The 16,509-nt window shown below is 63.1% G+C and overlaps 1 protein-coding gene across 2 annotated transcripts; it reads right to left on the bottom strand.

Annotated features, from left to right (window-relative positions):
- Nucleotides 1-1,928: 1,928 nt before the first annotated feature.
- On the bottom strand, nt 1,929-13,543 carry FARSA (phenylalanyl-tRNA synthetase subunit alpha). Of its 2 annotated transcripts, none has more exons than XM_030546023.1 (13): nt 13,361-13,543; nt 11,172-11,309; nt 10,714-10,812; nt 10,210-10,328; nt 9,442-9,534; nt 8,029-8,157; nt 7,362-7,477; nt 6,912-6,996; nt 6,338-6,437; nt 6,029-6,197; nt 4,204-4,281; nt 3,013-3,127; nt 1,929-2,304 (listed from the first exon to the last, which is right to left on the bottom strand). In XM_030546023.1, exons 1-13 carry the CDS (start codon nt 13,526-13,528, stop codon nt 2,199-2,201), a joined length of 1,515 nt encoding a protein of 504 aa, XP_030401883.1. In that variant the 5' UTR covers nt 13,529-13,543; the 3' UTR covers nt 1,929-2,198. The 2 variants fall into 2 exon arrangements, with proteins under 2 accessions (XP_030401883.1, XP_030401884.1); XM_030546024.1 differs by having other exon boundaries at nt 13,397-13,531.
- Nucleotides 13,544-16,509: the final 2,966 nt, after the last annotated feature.

Consider the following 16,509-nt stretch of genomic DNA (forward strand, 5'->3'; position numbering starts at 1 on the left):
GCCTCAGTTTCCCCACACAGTGGTGCAGACTAAGAGCGCCTGAGAGGCTCAGAATGCAATGACACAGGGTGGAGCTGGGGGGTAGGGAGACGTCCCCCCCTCACTGCTGTCCCCTCTCCCCCTAGACTGGCTACTGGGGCCACAGCCCGACAAGGAGAACGACTCGGACACTGCACCCCCGCCACCCCCAGGGTTCCACCGTGCGCAGCCCCCCATGGCTGAGCCCCATAGCCCTGGCGAGGTGCACATCATGCTGCAGGGGGGGGCCCAGCCCACATAGGGCAGGCCCCCTCCCCCCCGGACAGGAGGGGCTGAGCCAGCGGGTACACCCAGAGACCAGCCCAACACGCCGCAGATCCCAGAGGCCCAGCCGGGATGGACGGTGCCCGAGAGCAGGCAAGGACCCCCCCTGTGGCCAGCGGGGGGACGGCCGTTCGCCCCCAGCCCCGGCTCCTCTGCCGCTTTGGGGCCTCGCTGATGCCAACGACCTGGCGGGGGGACCTTCAGTGGCTAGTGAGCCCCCACCAGCCGAGCTTCCTGCTGGCCCTGCAGCTCACCCCGCGGAGGGGCTGGGACCCGGGAGGGCAGGTCTGTGTTCGGGGAGCGGGGAGCAAGGTGAGGCCTGGCGAAGGGAAGGGCAGGTGCTGCCTACAGGCCCCTCTGGGTAGGGGGCACAGCGGGGCCATTTCCCCCAGCCGGAAGCCCCCCTGCACTCAGGACAGGGGGCACGTGGCTCTGGCCATGGCCCCTGCCCTGAGGCACCTGTGGGGGAGGGGCCCCCGGGGCTCAGCCAGCAGCAGCCATGGATCCGTTTTCAAATAAAATATTGACTCTGAAAATGGCCCTGGCTCCAGCCATTGGTTCACACAGCCCTGAGCCCACACGCTGGGGCGGGGAGGGGTTTCCTGAAAGAGCCCCAGGGTCGGCCCCCCTCACTTCCGACCTGCAGCCCCCGCTCCCCCAGGACCTGCCAGCTTCACTCACTCCTGACCCACAGCCCCTGCTAGCTCAGCCCTGCCCCCCAAGAACTGCCAGTGCCCCTCACTCCCAACCTGCAGCCCCTGTTCTCTCAGCCTTGCCCCCCACCCCCAGCTCTGCTGGTGCCCCTCACTCCTGACCCACAGCCCCTGCTCTCCCAGCCCTGTCCCACCCCCACCCTCCTGGCTCTGCCAGTGCCCCTCACTCAAAACCCGCAGCCCCTGCTCTCCCAGCCCTGCCCCCCCTCTGGATCTGCCAGTGCCCCTCACTCCCGACCCGCAGCCCCTGCTAGCCCAGCCCTGGGGCTGAGGTGGAGATTTCACTCCAATTCCTCCACCATCCAGGCCCTGCAGAGACAGGGGCCATGGAGCTCCCCCCAGCCCTGTCCCACCCCCACCCCCCCAGCTCTGCCAGTGCCCCTCACTCCTGACCCACAGCCCCTGCTCTCCCAGCCCTGCCCCCCCTCTGGATCTGCCAGTGCCCCTCACTCCCGACCCACAGCCCCTGCTAGCCCAGCCCTGGGGCTGAGGTGGAGATTTCACTCCAATTCCTCCACCATCCAGGCCCTGCAGAGACAGGGGCCATGGGGCTCCCCCTAGCTCTGTGCTCACCCCACCCCCCTTTGAACAAAGCCCCCAGCACACACACCCCGAACATGCTGCCCCGCCTTTGCAGCTGGGGGGCAGGTCCTGCCCCCATCATGTGGGGGGCAGTCACCCCATGCACAAACAGGGCTGGGAGGGAGAGCACCCAGGCCCCTGCACTAACCCCTACACCCCACTGCCCACCCACAGCCAGGGGAGAACCTGGCATCCTGACTCCCACCCCCACCAGGCCCCCAAGCCAGGAACAGGACCCAGGAGTCCTTCCCCCCAGCCGGCCAGATGGAGCGCGCTCCATGGGGAAGTGGCCCTGCACCCGCCCCATTCCAAACAGAGCCGAGGCGCCAGCCCAGACACCAGCCCTTTATTGGCGCACCACAGGCTGTCCCCCCGCGCTGGACAGAAGGGGGCTGGGGGTGCCCCACCAGCTGTCTGCCCAGGAAGGGGGGCAGCCCTGGCCCAGTGCAGAGGGGGAGCTCCTGGAGTGGACACTAATAGCTATGGGGTGGGGGCCGGGTCGGGGGCCTGCGCCTACGCGTCCAGGCAGCAGAGCGGGCCAGGGGCCGGCACCCATGCGTCCAGGCAGCAGAGCGGGCCAGGGGCAGAGCGGGCCGGCGCCTACGCGTCCAGGCGGCAGAGGGGGCCGTCGTACACCATCTGCAGGTTCACCTTGTGCCCAACCAGCTCCCGGATGTTGTTGATGCCGTATTTGATCATGGTGGGGCTGGAGGAGAAGGCAGGTGTTAGGGGGGTGCAGCCCTGCTGCTCACCCCCCCATAAGGGACCCTCTGTGAACCACACTGAGGGCACAGGCCGAGCATATCCCCAACCCCAGGAGAAGTGGGATCCCTCGCCCAAGCTCTGCCGGTGCCCCTCAGTCCTGCCTCGCAGCCCCTCAGTCCCATCCCACAGCCCCAGGCTCCCGCCCCCCAGCTCTGCCAGTGCCCCTCAGTCCCACCCAGCAGCCCCCTGCTAGCCCAGCCCTGGGCTCCCGTCCCCCAGCTCTGCCAGTGCCCCATAGTCCCGCCCTGCAGCCCGCTAGCCCAGCCCTGGGCTCACTCCCCATCCAGAGATCTAGGGAGTTGCTGGCTGGAAGCCCCCTGGCTCTGAGTCACCCCGGCTGAGGCGCCGGGCCCCAGAGCTCCACCCAGGCTGTGCAGACCCCCCCACCCCGCAGGTGCAGGATTACAGGGGGATTAGCACACGTCGTTACTGTCTACAGGCAGAGCCAGGCACCAGGTGGGCACAGGGATAAGTTGGGAGCTGCCCGGCAGCCGCGGCACACACTGGGGGTCTCCATCCCCTTCCCAGCATGGCCAGCCCTATGCCCCCCACATCAGCAGGAGCTGCAAGGGGCCCTGACTGCTCCCACTGCCCCCTCACATCCTGTGAGCGCACACATGCCCACCCCCTCCCCCCGCATCCTCCTCACCGCTCCAGAGAGAGGCCCCAGGCGATGACCGACACGCCCTCCGGCAGCCCCATCGGCAGCAGCATCTCCGGGCGGAAGATCCCCGAATTACCCACCTCCACCCACTTCTGGAGCCCTGCAACGGGAAGGGAGACGGCAGCTCGGTCAGTCCCCGCTGGGCCCCCCAAGGAGGGCGATGGAGCCAGGGGAGAGACGCTCCTGGGCCGCTCGGTTAGTCCTGGCCGAACCCCCCCAGCAGGGCCATGGAGCCGGGGGAGAGAGACTCCCAGGCCGCTTGGTTAGTCCTGGCTGGGCCCCCCAGCAGGGTGACGGAGCCGGGGGAGAGAGACTCCCAGGCCGCTCGGTTAGTCCTGGCTGGGCCCCCCAGCAGGGCGATGGAGCCGGGGGAGAGAGACTCCCAGGCCGCTTGGTTAGTCCTGGCTGAGCCCCCCCGAGCAGGGAGATGGAGCCGGGGGAGAGACGCTCCTGGGCCGCTCGGTTAGGCCTGGCTGAGCCCCCCCGAGCAGGGAGATGGAGCCGGGGGAGATGCTCCGGGGCTGCTCGGGCCCCTCTGAGCAGGGCGATGGAACCGGGGGAGAGATGCTCCCCGGCCGCTCGGTTAGTCCCAGCTGGGCCCCTGGAGCAGGGAGATGGAGCCGTGGGAGACGCTCCCAGGCATCTGGAGAAGCGACTGGAGCAGATGGTTCTGTTCTGAGTGGGATCCAAGGCCCTGCCATGGGGCCGGAGCTGCTGGCCCAGCCCCCACCCCAAACCCTGACCCCTTTGTCCCTGTGGGATTGGATGTGGGGGGCTGAGCCTGGGAATCCCTGGGCTGGCTGCTGCTGCTGGGCCAGGCACGGATGTGCAGGGAGCATCTGTGGAGAGCAGAAGCCCCCCCAGCTGACCACGGGCCTCCTGCCGCCCACGGCTGGTTTGTGCGGCTCAGGAGCAGGGCGTGGGCTGGAGACGCTGCAGCCGGCACCACGGCTGGGCCTGGCTGGGGGCCGGAGACACTGCAGCCGGCACCACGGCTCGGCCTGGCAGGGGGCTGGAGACGCTGCAGCCGGCACCACGGCTCGGCCTGGCAGGGGGCCGGAGACGCTGCAGCCGGCACCACGGCTGGGCCTGGCAGGGGGACTCATGCCACCCCACCTGCAGCTCCCTCCCGCGAGAAGGGGCTGATCCGGCTGCGAGGGGCTGGCGCCCCCTCACCTCGGTGGTAGCTGAACACCTCCATGCTGGGCTCCGTGTACGGGTTGTAGGCCGGCTTGAAACGCAGCTGGCTGATCCCTGCCGAGATACGGGCCAGTGAGCCTGTGGCCTGCCGGGCCCCCCACAGCCACCCGCACGCCCTGCCAGGCCCCCCGCATGCCATGCACAGGCGCTGCCCGGGTCCCCCACAGCCACCCCACAGCCTCGCTGGGCCCCCTCCTCCCTGTACCTCACACCCCACGGCCTCGCTGGATCCCCCACAGCCACCCACAGCCTCGCCGGGCCCCCTGCATGCCCTGCCTGGGCCCCCCACAGCCACCCCACGGCCTCGCTGGGCCCCCTGCATGCCCTGCCTGGGCCCCCCCACATGCCCTGCCTGGGCCCCCTGCAGCCACCCCACGGCCTCGCCAGGCCCCCCACATACCCTGCCCAGGCCCCCCACAGCCTCGCCGGGCCCCCTCCTCCCTGTACCCCACACCCCACGGCCTCGCTGGATCCCCCACAGCCACCCACAGCCTCGCCGGGCTCCCCACAGCCACCCCACAGCCTCGCCGGGTCCCCTGCATGCCCTGCCTGGGCCCCACACAGCCACCCCACGGCCTCGCCGGGTCCCCTGCATGCCCTGCCTGGGCCCCACACAGCCACCCCACGGCCTCGCTGGACCCCCTGCATGCCCTGTCTGGGCCGCCCCACAGCCCCCCGCATGCCCTGCCTGGGCCCCCTGAAGCCACCCCCTGGCCTCGCCAGGCCCCCTCCTCCCTATACCCCACACCCCATGGCCTTGCTGGATCCCCTGCAGCCACCCCACAGCCTCGCCAGGCCCCCCACATACCCTGCCCGGGCCCCCCGCAGCCACCCTACAGCCTCGCTGGGCCCCCTCCTCCCTGTACCCCACAGCCCATGGCCTCGCCGGGCCCCCCGCAGACACCCCACAGCCTCGCAGGGCCCCCTGCTCCCTATACCCCACACCCTACGGCCTCGCTGGATCCCCCGTAGCCACCCCACAGCCTCGCCAGGCCCCCTCCTCCCTGTACCCCACACCCCACGGCCTCGCTGGATCCGCTGCAGCCACCCCACAGCCTCGCCAGGCCGCCCGCATACCCTGCCCGGGCCCCTCGCAGCCACCCCACGGCCTCGCCGGGCCCCCTGCATGCCCTGCCTGGGCCCCCCCACAGGTCCCCGCATGCCCTGCCTGGGCCCCCTGCAGCCACCCCATGGCATCGCCAGGCCCCCTCCTCCCTGTACCACACAGCCTCACCGGGCCCCCTGAAGCCACCCACATGCCCTGCTGGGCCCCCCGCAGCCACCCCATGGCCTCATCAGGCCCCCTCCTCCCTGCACCCCACCGGGCCCTCCGCAGCCACCCACACGCCCTGCCTGGGCCCCCTCTCCCTGCACCCCACACATCACAGCCTCGCCAGGCCCGGGCCCCCTGCAGCCACTCACATGCCCTGCCCAGGCCCCCTCTCCCTGCACCCCATGGTCTGCCTGGGCCCCCCCGCAGCCTCACTGGGCCCCTCCTCCCTGCACCCCACACCCTCGCCAGGCCCCATCTTCCCTGCACCCATCCCACAACCTGTCAGACCCCATGTCCCCTACTACATCCCCCCTGCCTGGCCCCCTGCCAGGACCCTCCTCTGGTGCCTACTGGTGGCATAAGCTCAGCCCTGGGTTGGGCTTTGCCCAGGGTCTTCGCTGGCAGCAGGTACCGCTAAGTGCCCCCAAATGCCAGCCCCAGCCCCCTACCAGGGACCCGCATCCTGCCAGCTCCTCGGGGAGCCCGGCTTTCCCACCTGCCCGCACACGGAGCTCTGGCCCCCCGTACCCAGCTTGGTGAAGAACTCCCTGAGGGTGCCCATGAGGTCCCCCAGCGTCAGGCCGTAGTCGGCCACCACCCCCTCGATCTGGTGGAACTCGGCCAGGTGGGTGGCGTCCAGTGTCTCATTCCGGAAGACCCGGTCAATGGAGAAATACTTGGCTGGGGTGAACTTCTCCTGGGAGGGCAGGGAAGAGAGGTGTCAGTCACAGCCCCAGCCCACCCCCTGCGGCATGGGATCCCAGCCCCTTGAGCCCCAGCCACTGCGGGCAGCAGAGCTCTGCCCCCCACCCGGGGGGGAGCCGTGGCACCTCCCACCTGCTGGGCCAGCCGGTAGAGCATGCGGGCGCTGACGGCTGTGGTGTGCGTCCGCAGGATGTTCTTCCGCGCCTCCTCCAGCTTCCAGTCGTATTTGTACCTGGGGGGTGAGAGCCGGGACACGCTGGACATGGGCAGGGAGAGCCCCCCCTGGCACCAGGCTGCAGGGCACACATCGCTGGGGGAAGGGGAGGGCGGAACGTTCCCCCCCCACCCTACAGTCCCCCCAGTGCAGGCGAGCTCCCAGCTGAACTTTGTGAATCCAGGCGCCGAAGGGTTAAGCGGTACCCAAGGGACAGAGGCAGGTGCCACAAGCAGCCAAGGGGGGGCAGGGGGAGCCTGCCCCCCTAAACCAGGCACCCCACCCAGCCTGGGCTGGATCAGAGCCAGTGTCCCCTAGAGAAGAAAGGCCCCGTGTCCCATTTCCCACCCCCACCCCGAGATCAGCCAGTCGCTGCAGCCCTGGGGCCGCCCGTAAGTGCGGAAAGGCCCCATGTCCCATTTCCCACCCCCACCCCGAGATCAGCCTGTTCTTCTGGGCTCCAAGGCCAGCCGGCCAGCGGGGGACGCTCACCCCTGGGAGCCGTAGCCTCCTTGTGAGTGGATCTTCTTCACTCTCTTCAGGTAGTCCGTGGGGAAGTCCGTGGCTTCGGCAGGATCTGGGGGAATCCAGGATGTGCAAAGGGGACTGGAGCCACCAGGGGACCGGGGATGCTAGATGGTCCGGGAGGGAGCCCAAGGGGCAGCAGAGGTGGCGAGTGGGGCTAATGTGGGTGCAAGATGCTGCACCCTCCCCCCAGCTAGATACCCCCCATTTAGCCACAGGGCTAGGTGAGCATCCGGCCCCTCACTGCCCCCCAGCCTGGGGGGGCTGGGACTCCGTGAACTTCCCACAGCGCCTCTGCGACAAGGAGCCCTGGCGGAGACCCTGCGAGCTCGCACAGGAGGCAGCCCCGGGGTGCAGGCGGCGCCCCACAGGGCTGCGGATGGGCCTGCTGGCAGCAGGGGCTGGCGGATGACTGACCCTGCAGGAAGAAGGTGTCGTGCTGGTCACGGGCCGGGTGCTGCTGCGGCTGGAAGAGGGCGTCGAAGTTCCAGAAGGAGCTCTCGATGAAGTTATTGGTGGGCATTTCTGTGAAACTGAGCGAGACCCGGGACCAGTGAGCACCCCCCGCTCCGGAGAGAGCAGGGCAGTCCTGGCACTGTGCGGGCACTGCCACCCATGGGCAGGGGCACAAGGCCCCTGGATGGTGAGAGGAGACGTCACAAGAGGAGCCCACAGCAGCTTCCACGCACACCCACCCCCTGGGGGGCGGCACCAGGCAGCACCACTGGCCACAGAGACGGGAGTGACTTGCCCAAAGCTACCCAGCAAAAGAACGGCTGAGCCAGGACTCACTCTGACCCCTACACCCCCTCCCCTCCCTGAGCCATGGGGAGAACCCAGGAGTCCTGGCTCGCAACACTGGAGATCATGCTGAAGGGAACAGTCCCGGGCCGGGCTGGCTGGCACCTAGCGGGTGCTGTCTCCCTGCCCCTCCCGAAGAAGAGGGCTGGCACCAGCTGTGCAGACCCTGGCCAGTACCCACCACTGCAGGACACGTTCTGCATTCTGCACCGCTGCCCCCCCGGGCAGATGCCCCATGCCTATCGCCAGGGTAGGGACTGAAGGGGCACACGCGGCTACTCACCCCATCTCGAGGAAGATCTGTCTGAACTGCGTGCGGACCTTGAGCAGCGGGTGGAGGTGCCCGCTCTCCGGCATGATCCCCAGCGCCTCAAAGTTGTACGCCTTGAACTTCAGGTCACGCCACGAGCCGCTGTGGACGAATGGGGAGGAAGGTCACAGGGGGCAAGCCCTGGGGAACCTACTGAGTGAGTAACAGGCCTTGTACAGCACCTTCCACCCAACATGCCGCTGAAATGCAGCCACCTCTGGGGTGGAGGGCAGCAGCCAGCCAGCACGCAACAGTGGGGACAAGAGGACCCAGGCCACAGCCAACGTCCATGCAGGGCTTGTCTGAAAGACCCACCAGGCTGAGCCACATGGACTTTGTACATCTACCAGTGAGGGGAGGGGGGCCCAGGGGGATTTGAACCCACAGCGAACATGGAGGAAGAGCCCAGAGAATGGGGCCAAGTCGACATTTCAGCCGTAGCTGGAAGCGGGGAAAGAGGAAGCAGTGGGAGCTGCCAGGGCAGGAGGGAAGCCAACTGTCCCAGCCGACGCTGGAGAATCGGGTGTCATCAGCTTCACACTCCCACCCCCGCCATGACCAGTCAGCAAGCAGAGAGCAACCCCAGCTGCTTCCTGAGCCAACGGCCTCCACCCCCTCGCCAAGGGGTGACACGAGCTATGCCTGAGGCACTGTACCCCCCACACCCACCTGCTCAGCCGCCCCATGGCCGCCTAGCCATCAGAACCCCCACCCCATGGGCCCTGTGGTACTGGCACTCCAAGCTGCTTGGGTGACACTAGCATCCCCTCACTTCCTCGCCCCCTGCCCGCCCAGGAGCGACTCTAGTGTCTAGACATTGGGGAAGAGCGGAGGCTGCCAGGAAGTCGAGAGATTTGAGTTCAAAAGTTGTGGTCGTGGCTTGTTAAGGTTGCAGTCTTGGTGAGGTCGGTTCCAACGCCATAAAACCCCACGTTCCACCCCCAGCCAAACCCGTACAAAAGCAGGTTTTTTGAGTGGCGTTGTGATCCCACATGCCAAGACAAAATGCCACTCGTATCTGGCCTGAAGGGGAGGCTGGGCCAAACCTGGGTCTGTGGATTGCGACCTGCCACGTGGGGCCACACCACCACTCAACTGTGCGGCAGGCATAAAAAAAACCCTCTCAGTTCCTGCAACAATCTCGCAGCTCCCGCTGTTCTTACAGCCTCGTGCACGGCCTTTTACCCAGCGTGCGAGCCCACTGGGGGCGCCCCCGCCTGCCATCACAGAAGCCGCAGAGCCCTGCCAGGGCCGGGAGGCCCTGGCTGTCTGCAGAGGGATTCCCAAGGACTACGTTTATGGGTGCGCTGCGGCAGCTCCGCCACGTTCCTAGCGCAGCACGGAGGGCAAGGCCGCCGGCTCTGAGGCAGGCAGCGTGCGCCTCACCTGGCGAGCATCTCTGGAGTGAGGTCCGTCTCCTGCTTGGTGACCGTGGTGCTGAAGGCGCTGCCTTTCCGGATCCAGTAGGTCTTGATGTTCCTGTACCCAAGAAGGGGAGAGGAGAGGTGACCCCAGCAGGAAGCCTAGTGCCAAAGATCATCGCTTGGGACTGGGGGAAGAATGCAGCAGAGCCAGGCAGCCCATTTGCCTAACGAACCACATCGGGCCCTTGGGACTTCTACTGGCCTTTAAAGTGGCGGCCCAGTTCATCTAGCCGACAGATCCCAGCGTGGCCCATTCCGTCTTCGGCCAAGCCACCCTGCACGCTGGGCGCTGTAGCCTGAGTGGGCTGCACCCACGCCAGCTGCTACAATCCACGAGCCAGGACACAGCCGGCCCTTGGCAGGACTGGACGTCCTGGCTGGGGGCCCAGCACCAGGCTGGCTAAGCAGCACAGCCTGGGGGGAGGTGGGGGGCTGTCAGACACGGCGAGCTGCCCCACCACCACAGGACAGACCAGAAGCAGGGACCTGGAGAGTGACTGGATTAGGGACTCTGCACAGAGGCAGCGAGAAACAGACCCACCAGCTGCTGCCCTCTGGTGGGGAGAGGGGAATGTGCACCCCACAGGGACAACCAGACCCATGCCTACTCCTTGAGCACAGGGGAGCCCCAGCACCCCACATTACTGCTGGGGAGAATCCCTGACTCCCATCCATGCTGCAGCAGCAGAGGGATCCAAGCCAGGGGAGGGGGCGAGGGGGCTCAGCTCACACTTCCATCAGGAGTTTCCGCTTCTTCAGTTCGTTCCTGTCTTTCTCCTCCAGGCTCTCAGCCTCTCCCCGCTGCACCAGCTGCAGCTTCTCCTGCACCAAGTCCTGCACGCTCTCCACCTGGGGGCCAGGAGGGCAGCAGTGAGCACCCACCAGAGGCGCACAGCTGGGTGTGAGGACACCCCTGGGCGTGGGAGCATTCCCCTTGCCCTGCTGGGGATGGGGAAGCAGCCTTCGCAGGTGCCCAAGGCAGCCTGGCCCAGCGGCTCGAGCTGTGCCAGCACTGTGCCATTGCTACTGGCAGAGGGTGGAATAACCTTGTACATTTCCATAGTGCTTCTCCGCCCAGGGTCCAACCGCCCGCCCGGGGCTCACCGCTCAGCCTGCGAGAGCTAAAGGGTCTCTGCTCGGCCCAGGAGGGGAGATTCAAAGGGGGATTTGGGGCCCAGGTGGGCCCAGCTTGGAAATCTCCCTTCGGACGAAAGCCCCGTCACGGAACACTCACCGCCCGGAAGACGCGTGGACCCCCGTCCGCGTTCTTGTCCAGCCGCACCCACTTGTTGGACATGGCCTTGCTGAACCCCACTTTCCCACTCGGCAGTTTCTGCAAGGAGACACAAGGGAGATTTCAGATCCAGGCGGAGTAGAAGAGAAACACCCCCAGGGAAAGGGGGGACAAGCAGGAATTCTGCCCCGCCCCTCCCAGGACTCGGAACTGTTTATAGACACTTGGTCAAGCATCACAACGACCCTCATGGGGAAGGCCAGAGAGTCATCCCAATTTTATAATGAGACCCAGGCTTCCTGATGCCCAGCCCCCACCCGCTCCAGTCTGTAGCCCTACTCCCCTCCCAGAGCCAGGAAGAGAACCCAGGAGTCCTGCCTCCCAGGCTGCAGAACGTAGAAGAACAGCGAAGTTCTGGCAGGAGATGAGACACTGGGGGGATGGGAAGTCAGCCTCACCATCAGCTCGCTCTGGGGCAGCCCTTCGGCAGGGATGCTGTCAAAGACACGCGCCTCGTGGCTTCCCTCCTGGACAATCTCCTTCCCCTCGGGCGTCAGCTCCCAGCGTTTAGAGGATCGCTGCTCAGCCTCGATGACCTGAGGGGAGCACACAGGGGAGCTGTGAAGTACGGGGACTGTCACACTGGATCAGACCCAAGGCCCAGTATCCTGTCTGACAGTGTTCAGTACCAAGGGCTTCAGAGGAAGTCATGAGAGCCACAGAGCAGGCAGGGAGGGGTAATTTGCCCCCATGAAGGTCTCCTCCTGTTCCCTCCTAGATTGATTGGGCAGCATGAGGTGTTTTTATCCCCTCTAGGACTCTTATTTTGGCATCAGCAATTGCCCTTCAGGATATTTCTGCTATTGCGCTTTGAATCTTGCTGAGCTCTTGACCACAGCAACATCCTGCAGCAGGGAGTTCCACAGATTATGTATTTATCAAGTGAAAAGTCTGCGGGACTTGCTGCCACCAGACATCGTTGAGACCAACAGAGCAAGCTTAAAAAAACAGTGAGTGATTACAGGGATACCATGGATACACCAACAGTCACAGCTTGGCCTACTCCAGGCCAGCCGGGACCTGGCACAACTCCATGGCTGTTCAAGAAGGGCAGGGTGAGAAGTGCAGAGAGGTCCTGCAAGGATCAAAGAGATACTAGGAATGACTAGGACAGGGACAAGGAGGATGGTTTGGGGGGAGAGGATCAAGGAGAGATTTCAGAGGCAGTGGGTGTGTGGAGGGGTATCAGGGTAAAGAGAGATACAGTAACACCTCACTTAAAGTCATTCTGTTTCGTTGTTACGTTGCTGATCAATTAGGGAACATGCTCGTTTAAAGTTGTGCAACGCTCCCTTCTATCCTTTGGCAGCCGCCTGCTTTGTCCACTGCTAGCAGGAAGAGCAGCCCGTTGCAGCTCACTGGTGGGGGCTTGTAACCAGGCTAGATCAGCAGCCCCTCCATCAGCTACCCGATCCCCTAAATTCCCTGTGCTGCAGCCACCCAGCAGGCTAGCAATCGGCAGTTCAGCTGTCCCTCCCCTGACTGCCATGTGCTGCTCCTGCCCTCTGCCTTGGAGCTGCTCCCAGAGACTCCTGCTTGCTGTGCAGGGAGGGGAAGGGGGGCTAATGTCAGGATGCGTCCCTCCCCCCTGCTTACCCCTTCTCCATATAGAGCAGGGAGGGGACACAGACTGTACTGTCTCTGCTCCCTTGTGTGAGAGGCTCCATTAACAATGTGTTAACCCTTGAGGGCTTGGCCGAGTGCAAGTTCATCATTGAGCAGCCAGGCATTTCCTGGGAAATATCCCACCCTCTGACTCCACCGTCTCAACCAAGCTTCACAAGCATCATAGCTGTGAACAGTATTAAGTTGTTTGTTTAAAACATATCCTGTGTGTATAGCTATATAATATATAGGTTTTTGTCTGCTGAAAAAATTTCCCTGGAACCTAACCCCCTTACGTACATTAATTCTTACGGGGAAACTGGATTCACTTAACATTGTTTCGCTCAGAGTCACATTTTTCAGGAACAGAACTACAGCGTTAAGTGAGGAGTTAGTTCCTGTACAGGAGAAGGGACCTCTTCTAATGGGGGAGGGGGGTGGAGAGAAGCTGGTGTCCTAAGGCCACCTCAACGTGGCCCTCCCCACCCCCATTCCCCTTTCCCTATGAGCCTCCCCACCCCCCCTTGCCCTGCCCATCTGTCTGCCTCTCCTCAGACTCAACAGTACCCTGCGAACCTCCCCTCCCCCGGAGACGCCCTCCTCCACTGCCCCTCCCCCTGAAACCCCCTCGCCCCGGGGACCCCCACCTCCCCTGGTAACCCCCTCCCCCACAACCTTCACCTCCCCCTGGGACCCCCTCCCCCCAGAACCCCCACTTCCACCTGAGACCCCCTCCTCCACTGCCCCTCCCCCTGGGACCCCTTCCCCCCCGGGGACCCCCACCTCCCCCACAACCTTCACCTCCCCCTGGGACCCCCTCCCCCCACTGCCCCTCCCCCCGGGACCTCCTCCCCCCGGGGACCCCCACCTCCTCCGGGGACCCCCTCCCCCACAACCTTCACCTCCCCCGGGCACCCCCCCTCCCCAGGGAACCCCACTTCCACCTGAGACCCCCTCCCCCCGCGGGACCCCCCGCCCCTACCTCCCCCAGCGCCTGCAGGCTCTTCACGGCCCCCACCAGCTGCTGGTGCTCCAGGCCCAGCGCCGCGGCCGCCTCCAGGCTGCCCAGGCCGCCGCCCCCCGCCCGCTCCAGCCGCTGCAGCAGCAGCTCAGCCAGCGCGGGCCCGTCGGTCGCCATGGCGGGCGACATCCCTGCCGCAGGGGGCGGGGCGGGGAAAACCGGCTGACCTCTACCCCGGAAGTGGTGGCGAAAAAACACACCCACTTCCCGGAGGTTACCACGCGGTGGCCGCCATGCTTAGAGTGGCACATAAGGGCCGGGCCAGCTCGGGCGCCATATTGGGCGTGGCAGGAATCGACGACGAGGGGACGGACGCCATGCTGAGTGTGGCAATCAGCGTAACCGTGAGGGCTGCTCGGTGGCTGCCATGTTGACTGTGGCATAAAAGGGAGCCCGCTAAAGCCCCATCTCCTTGAGTGTGGCTACACGGGAAGGAGGCAAATCCCAGTCGCCACCTTGCGAGGAGCATGAAGAAAAGCGGCTCGCTGGCCGCCATCTTGGGTGTGGCAGCGCCCCTCCCATGAGGCCCCATCCCCAGGTGTGGGGCCTGGAGAGGGAAGACAGGGCAGGCTTGCGCAGGTGGGTACATTGAGGATGATGTCATGAGGGGCTTGGTTACCACAGCAACAGGTGTCTGTGACATCAGGTGAGTGCATGATGAGGCATTTGGTTACCATGGTGATGGCCCCATCCCACCCACCTGGGCAGCTGTGTCATGGTGTGAGGATGGCATGAGGTGCTTGGTTACCATGACAACATGTACATCACACTTTCTGAGGCACCAGGCTATGCTGTGAGGACGCACTCCATTGCCATGGCGATGGGCCCAAGTTACACGCCAAGGCACCTGGTTACCATGGCGATGGGCACAGGCTAGTCACCTTGGTTGTTGCCCGAGGATATTACGGCACAGCTGCCATGGGTGGATGTTACTGTGTATCTGGGCTGAGACTCCTCCCCTTTCTGCTGTGCAACTCGGCCTGGTGCTCTCCAGCCCAGAGGTGGCTGCATTCCAGCTGCACTGCATGTGCACCAAGCCTGCAAAACATCCGCTGCTACTGAAACCGGAGGGCTGCTTATTCACGTGTGCCAACACGGGGAGCGCAGTGTTGTGAACTCCAAGCATCCAAAAATCATGAGTCAGGCCTTGAAAATCATGAGATCGGCTTTAAATCATCTTTTTTTTTTTTAATTCATTTTGGGTTCTATTCCGTTGCCTTCTCATATCTGAGCCTTTTGGCCGCACTCAGGTTACATTTTCAAGCTTTTCTCCACAACTGCAAGGTCAAGAAACTCTTTTTCAACAAAAGCTGCAGTTCTCCTGTAATCCCATGACTCTGGGAGCTGGTGCTTTAAGACAAACCCGAAAGATCATGAGACTTGTGATAAAATCACCTAAAACGGCAACCCAGACACGATGATGAACAGCAGTTCCTATCTATAGGCAGCCCTAGAAATTGTCAGGACAATGATGGGTGTTGGATCATGATGGAAACAAAATCTGTTTGTTAAATACCAGGCAGGGGGTATGCCAGACCCTCCCCCCTGCACCGTAGCAGGTGGAAACCAAAGCTGGGCAGCGAGCAGCAATGCAATGTAGGCTCCATGGAAGTTTAATCCACCTGGGGCCTCCTGGTAGGTGTAATTAGAACTTCCAGCAGGCTAAACAGAGCTTGTTTGCTTATGGGTGATGCTGGCTAATGAGTTGCAGCAATAGAAAGTGAATTCAGGTGCATCCCAGCCATTGGCAGGGCAAGATTCACTGTCCCCTACCGAGGTGCCCCTGCCCTATCCCAGAGGGAAGAGAGCTTACTCGCTTGCCGCTGCCAACCCGGGAGCCTGTTTGTGCCAAATAGACTGCCTTTTTGGGTGTTGCGGGCACCTGTCCCACTAGCAATTTGTCTGAGCCCCAGCAAACTCGTATCACGTGGGGGCACCAGATGGAAACGGGCTCTGAGCGCTACTGGGCTGGATCTGTGCAAGGCTCTGAATCCCTTTCCCCTAAGCCTGGGGTTCTCCAGCTGGGGGTCATGACAGGCACTGTGGAGATGCTGCAACCTCCTTGCCCTTCCCATAGTGAGCACGAGGAGTGTGTGGGAATGGTCCCATTATGGGAAAGTTTGGGAATACCTCCCCTAAACCATACAGACCCCGAAAAAAACCCTCCAGTCATGTCACGGAGCTCTTGATATCTCAATGGAGACATATCAACAGTGCTGCTAGAGATTAAACCAAACAGTGTGTCCTCTCTGGGACCCCTTGGGGGCTGACAGCGGAGACTTCCCCTAAACCCTGCAGTGATGGGGGGGGGAAGTCTCCCCAAAGGAAAGGTGGGAGGAGCCTCATCACTCAGAGGACACTTAAAGCTAGGAACAGGCAAGAATAGCCTGCAAGGGGAAAGGAATCTGGGTGCAGGATCTAATGAGCCTTTCCATCCCTCGTTAGTGGACCCCATCAGAGGACTCTGGATCTCAAGAGCTCATCACATGACATCTAAACTCATTTGAGATGCTGGCTGCTTATTCTGCCTCCTTCCTAAACATGTCTCCCTGGATTTGGGAGTTGGGTGCTGTCATAAACATACAGCTAAGGGTAGCATAAAATCCCTCTTTACCCTGTAAAGGGTTAATTCCTCTTTTACCTGTAATGGGTTAAGAAACTTAGATAACCTGGGGGCACCTGACCAAAAGGACCAATAAGGGGAGAAGGAACTTTCAAATATGTGGGGGAAAGTTTTTTTTGTCTGTGTCTCTTGGAGCCAGCCAAGAAAGCAGGCAGGGAAATTCCATCTTCTTAAGTATATCTGAACTAAGCATCTAGTCTTGCAGAAATAGTAAGTAATAGCAGAAAAGAAATGTGTTAATTACCTTTTGTTTTAGCTTGTGAATTTTCCCTGTGCTAAGAGGGAGGCTTATCCCTGTTTTTGTAACTTTTAAGGTTTTGCCTAGAAGCAACAAGAACCTTTGTTCTTGAGTCCTTTTGTTATTCTGTAAAGCACTTACCATCCTGATTTTACAGAGGTGATTCTTTGACCTTTTCTTTACAATTCTTCTTTTAAGAACCTGCTTGATTGTTCATTGTTCTTAAGATCCCAGGGTTTGGGTCTGTGT

Source organism: Gopherus evgoodei, unplaced genomic scaffold (genome assembly GCF_007399415.2).
Source record: "Gopherus evgoodei ecotype Sinaloan lineage unplaced genomic scaffold, rGopEvg1_v1.p scaffold_40_arrow_ctg1, whole genome shotgun sequence".
NCBI lineage: Eukaryota > Metazoa > Chordata > Testudines > Testudinidae > Gopherus > Gopherus evgoodei.

Coding starts and splice junctions, on each gene's coding strand:
- FARSA (XM_030546023.1), bottom strand. CDS start 13,528: ATGTCGCCCGCCATGGCGACCGACGGGCCCGCGCTGGCTGAGCTGCTG. Junction 9,535..10,209: donor CGGAAACTCCTGATGGAAGT/GTGAGCTGAGCC, acceptor TCTTGGGTACAG/GAACATCAAGACCTACTGGA. Junction 6,198..6,337: donor TCTACCGGCTGGCCCAGCAG/GTGGGAGGTGCC, acceptor CTGCCCTCCCAG/GAGAAGTTCACCCCAGCCAA.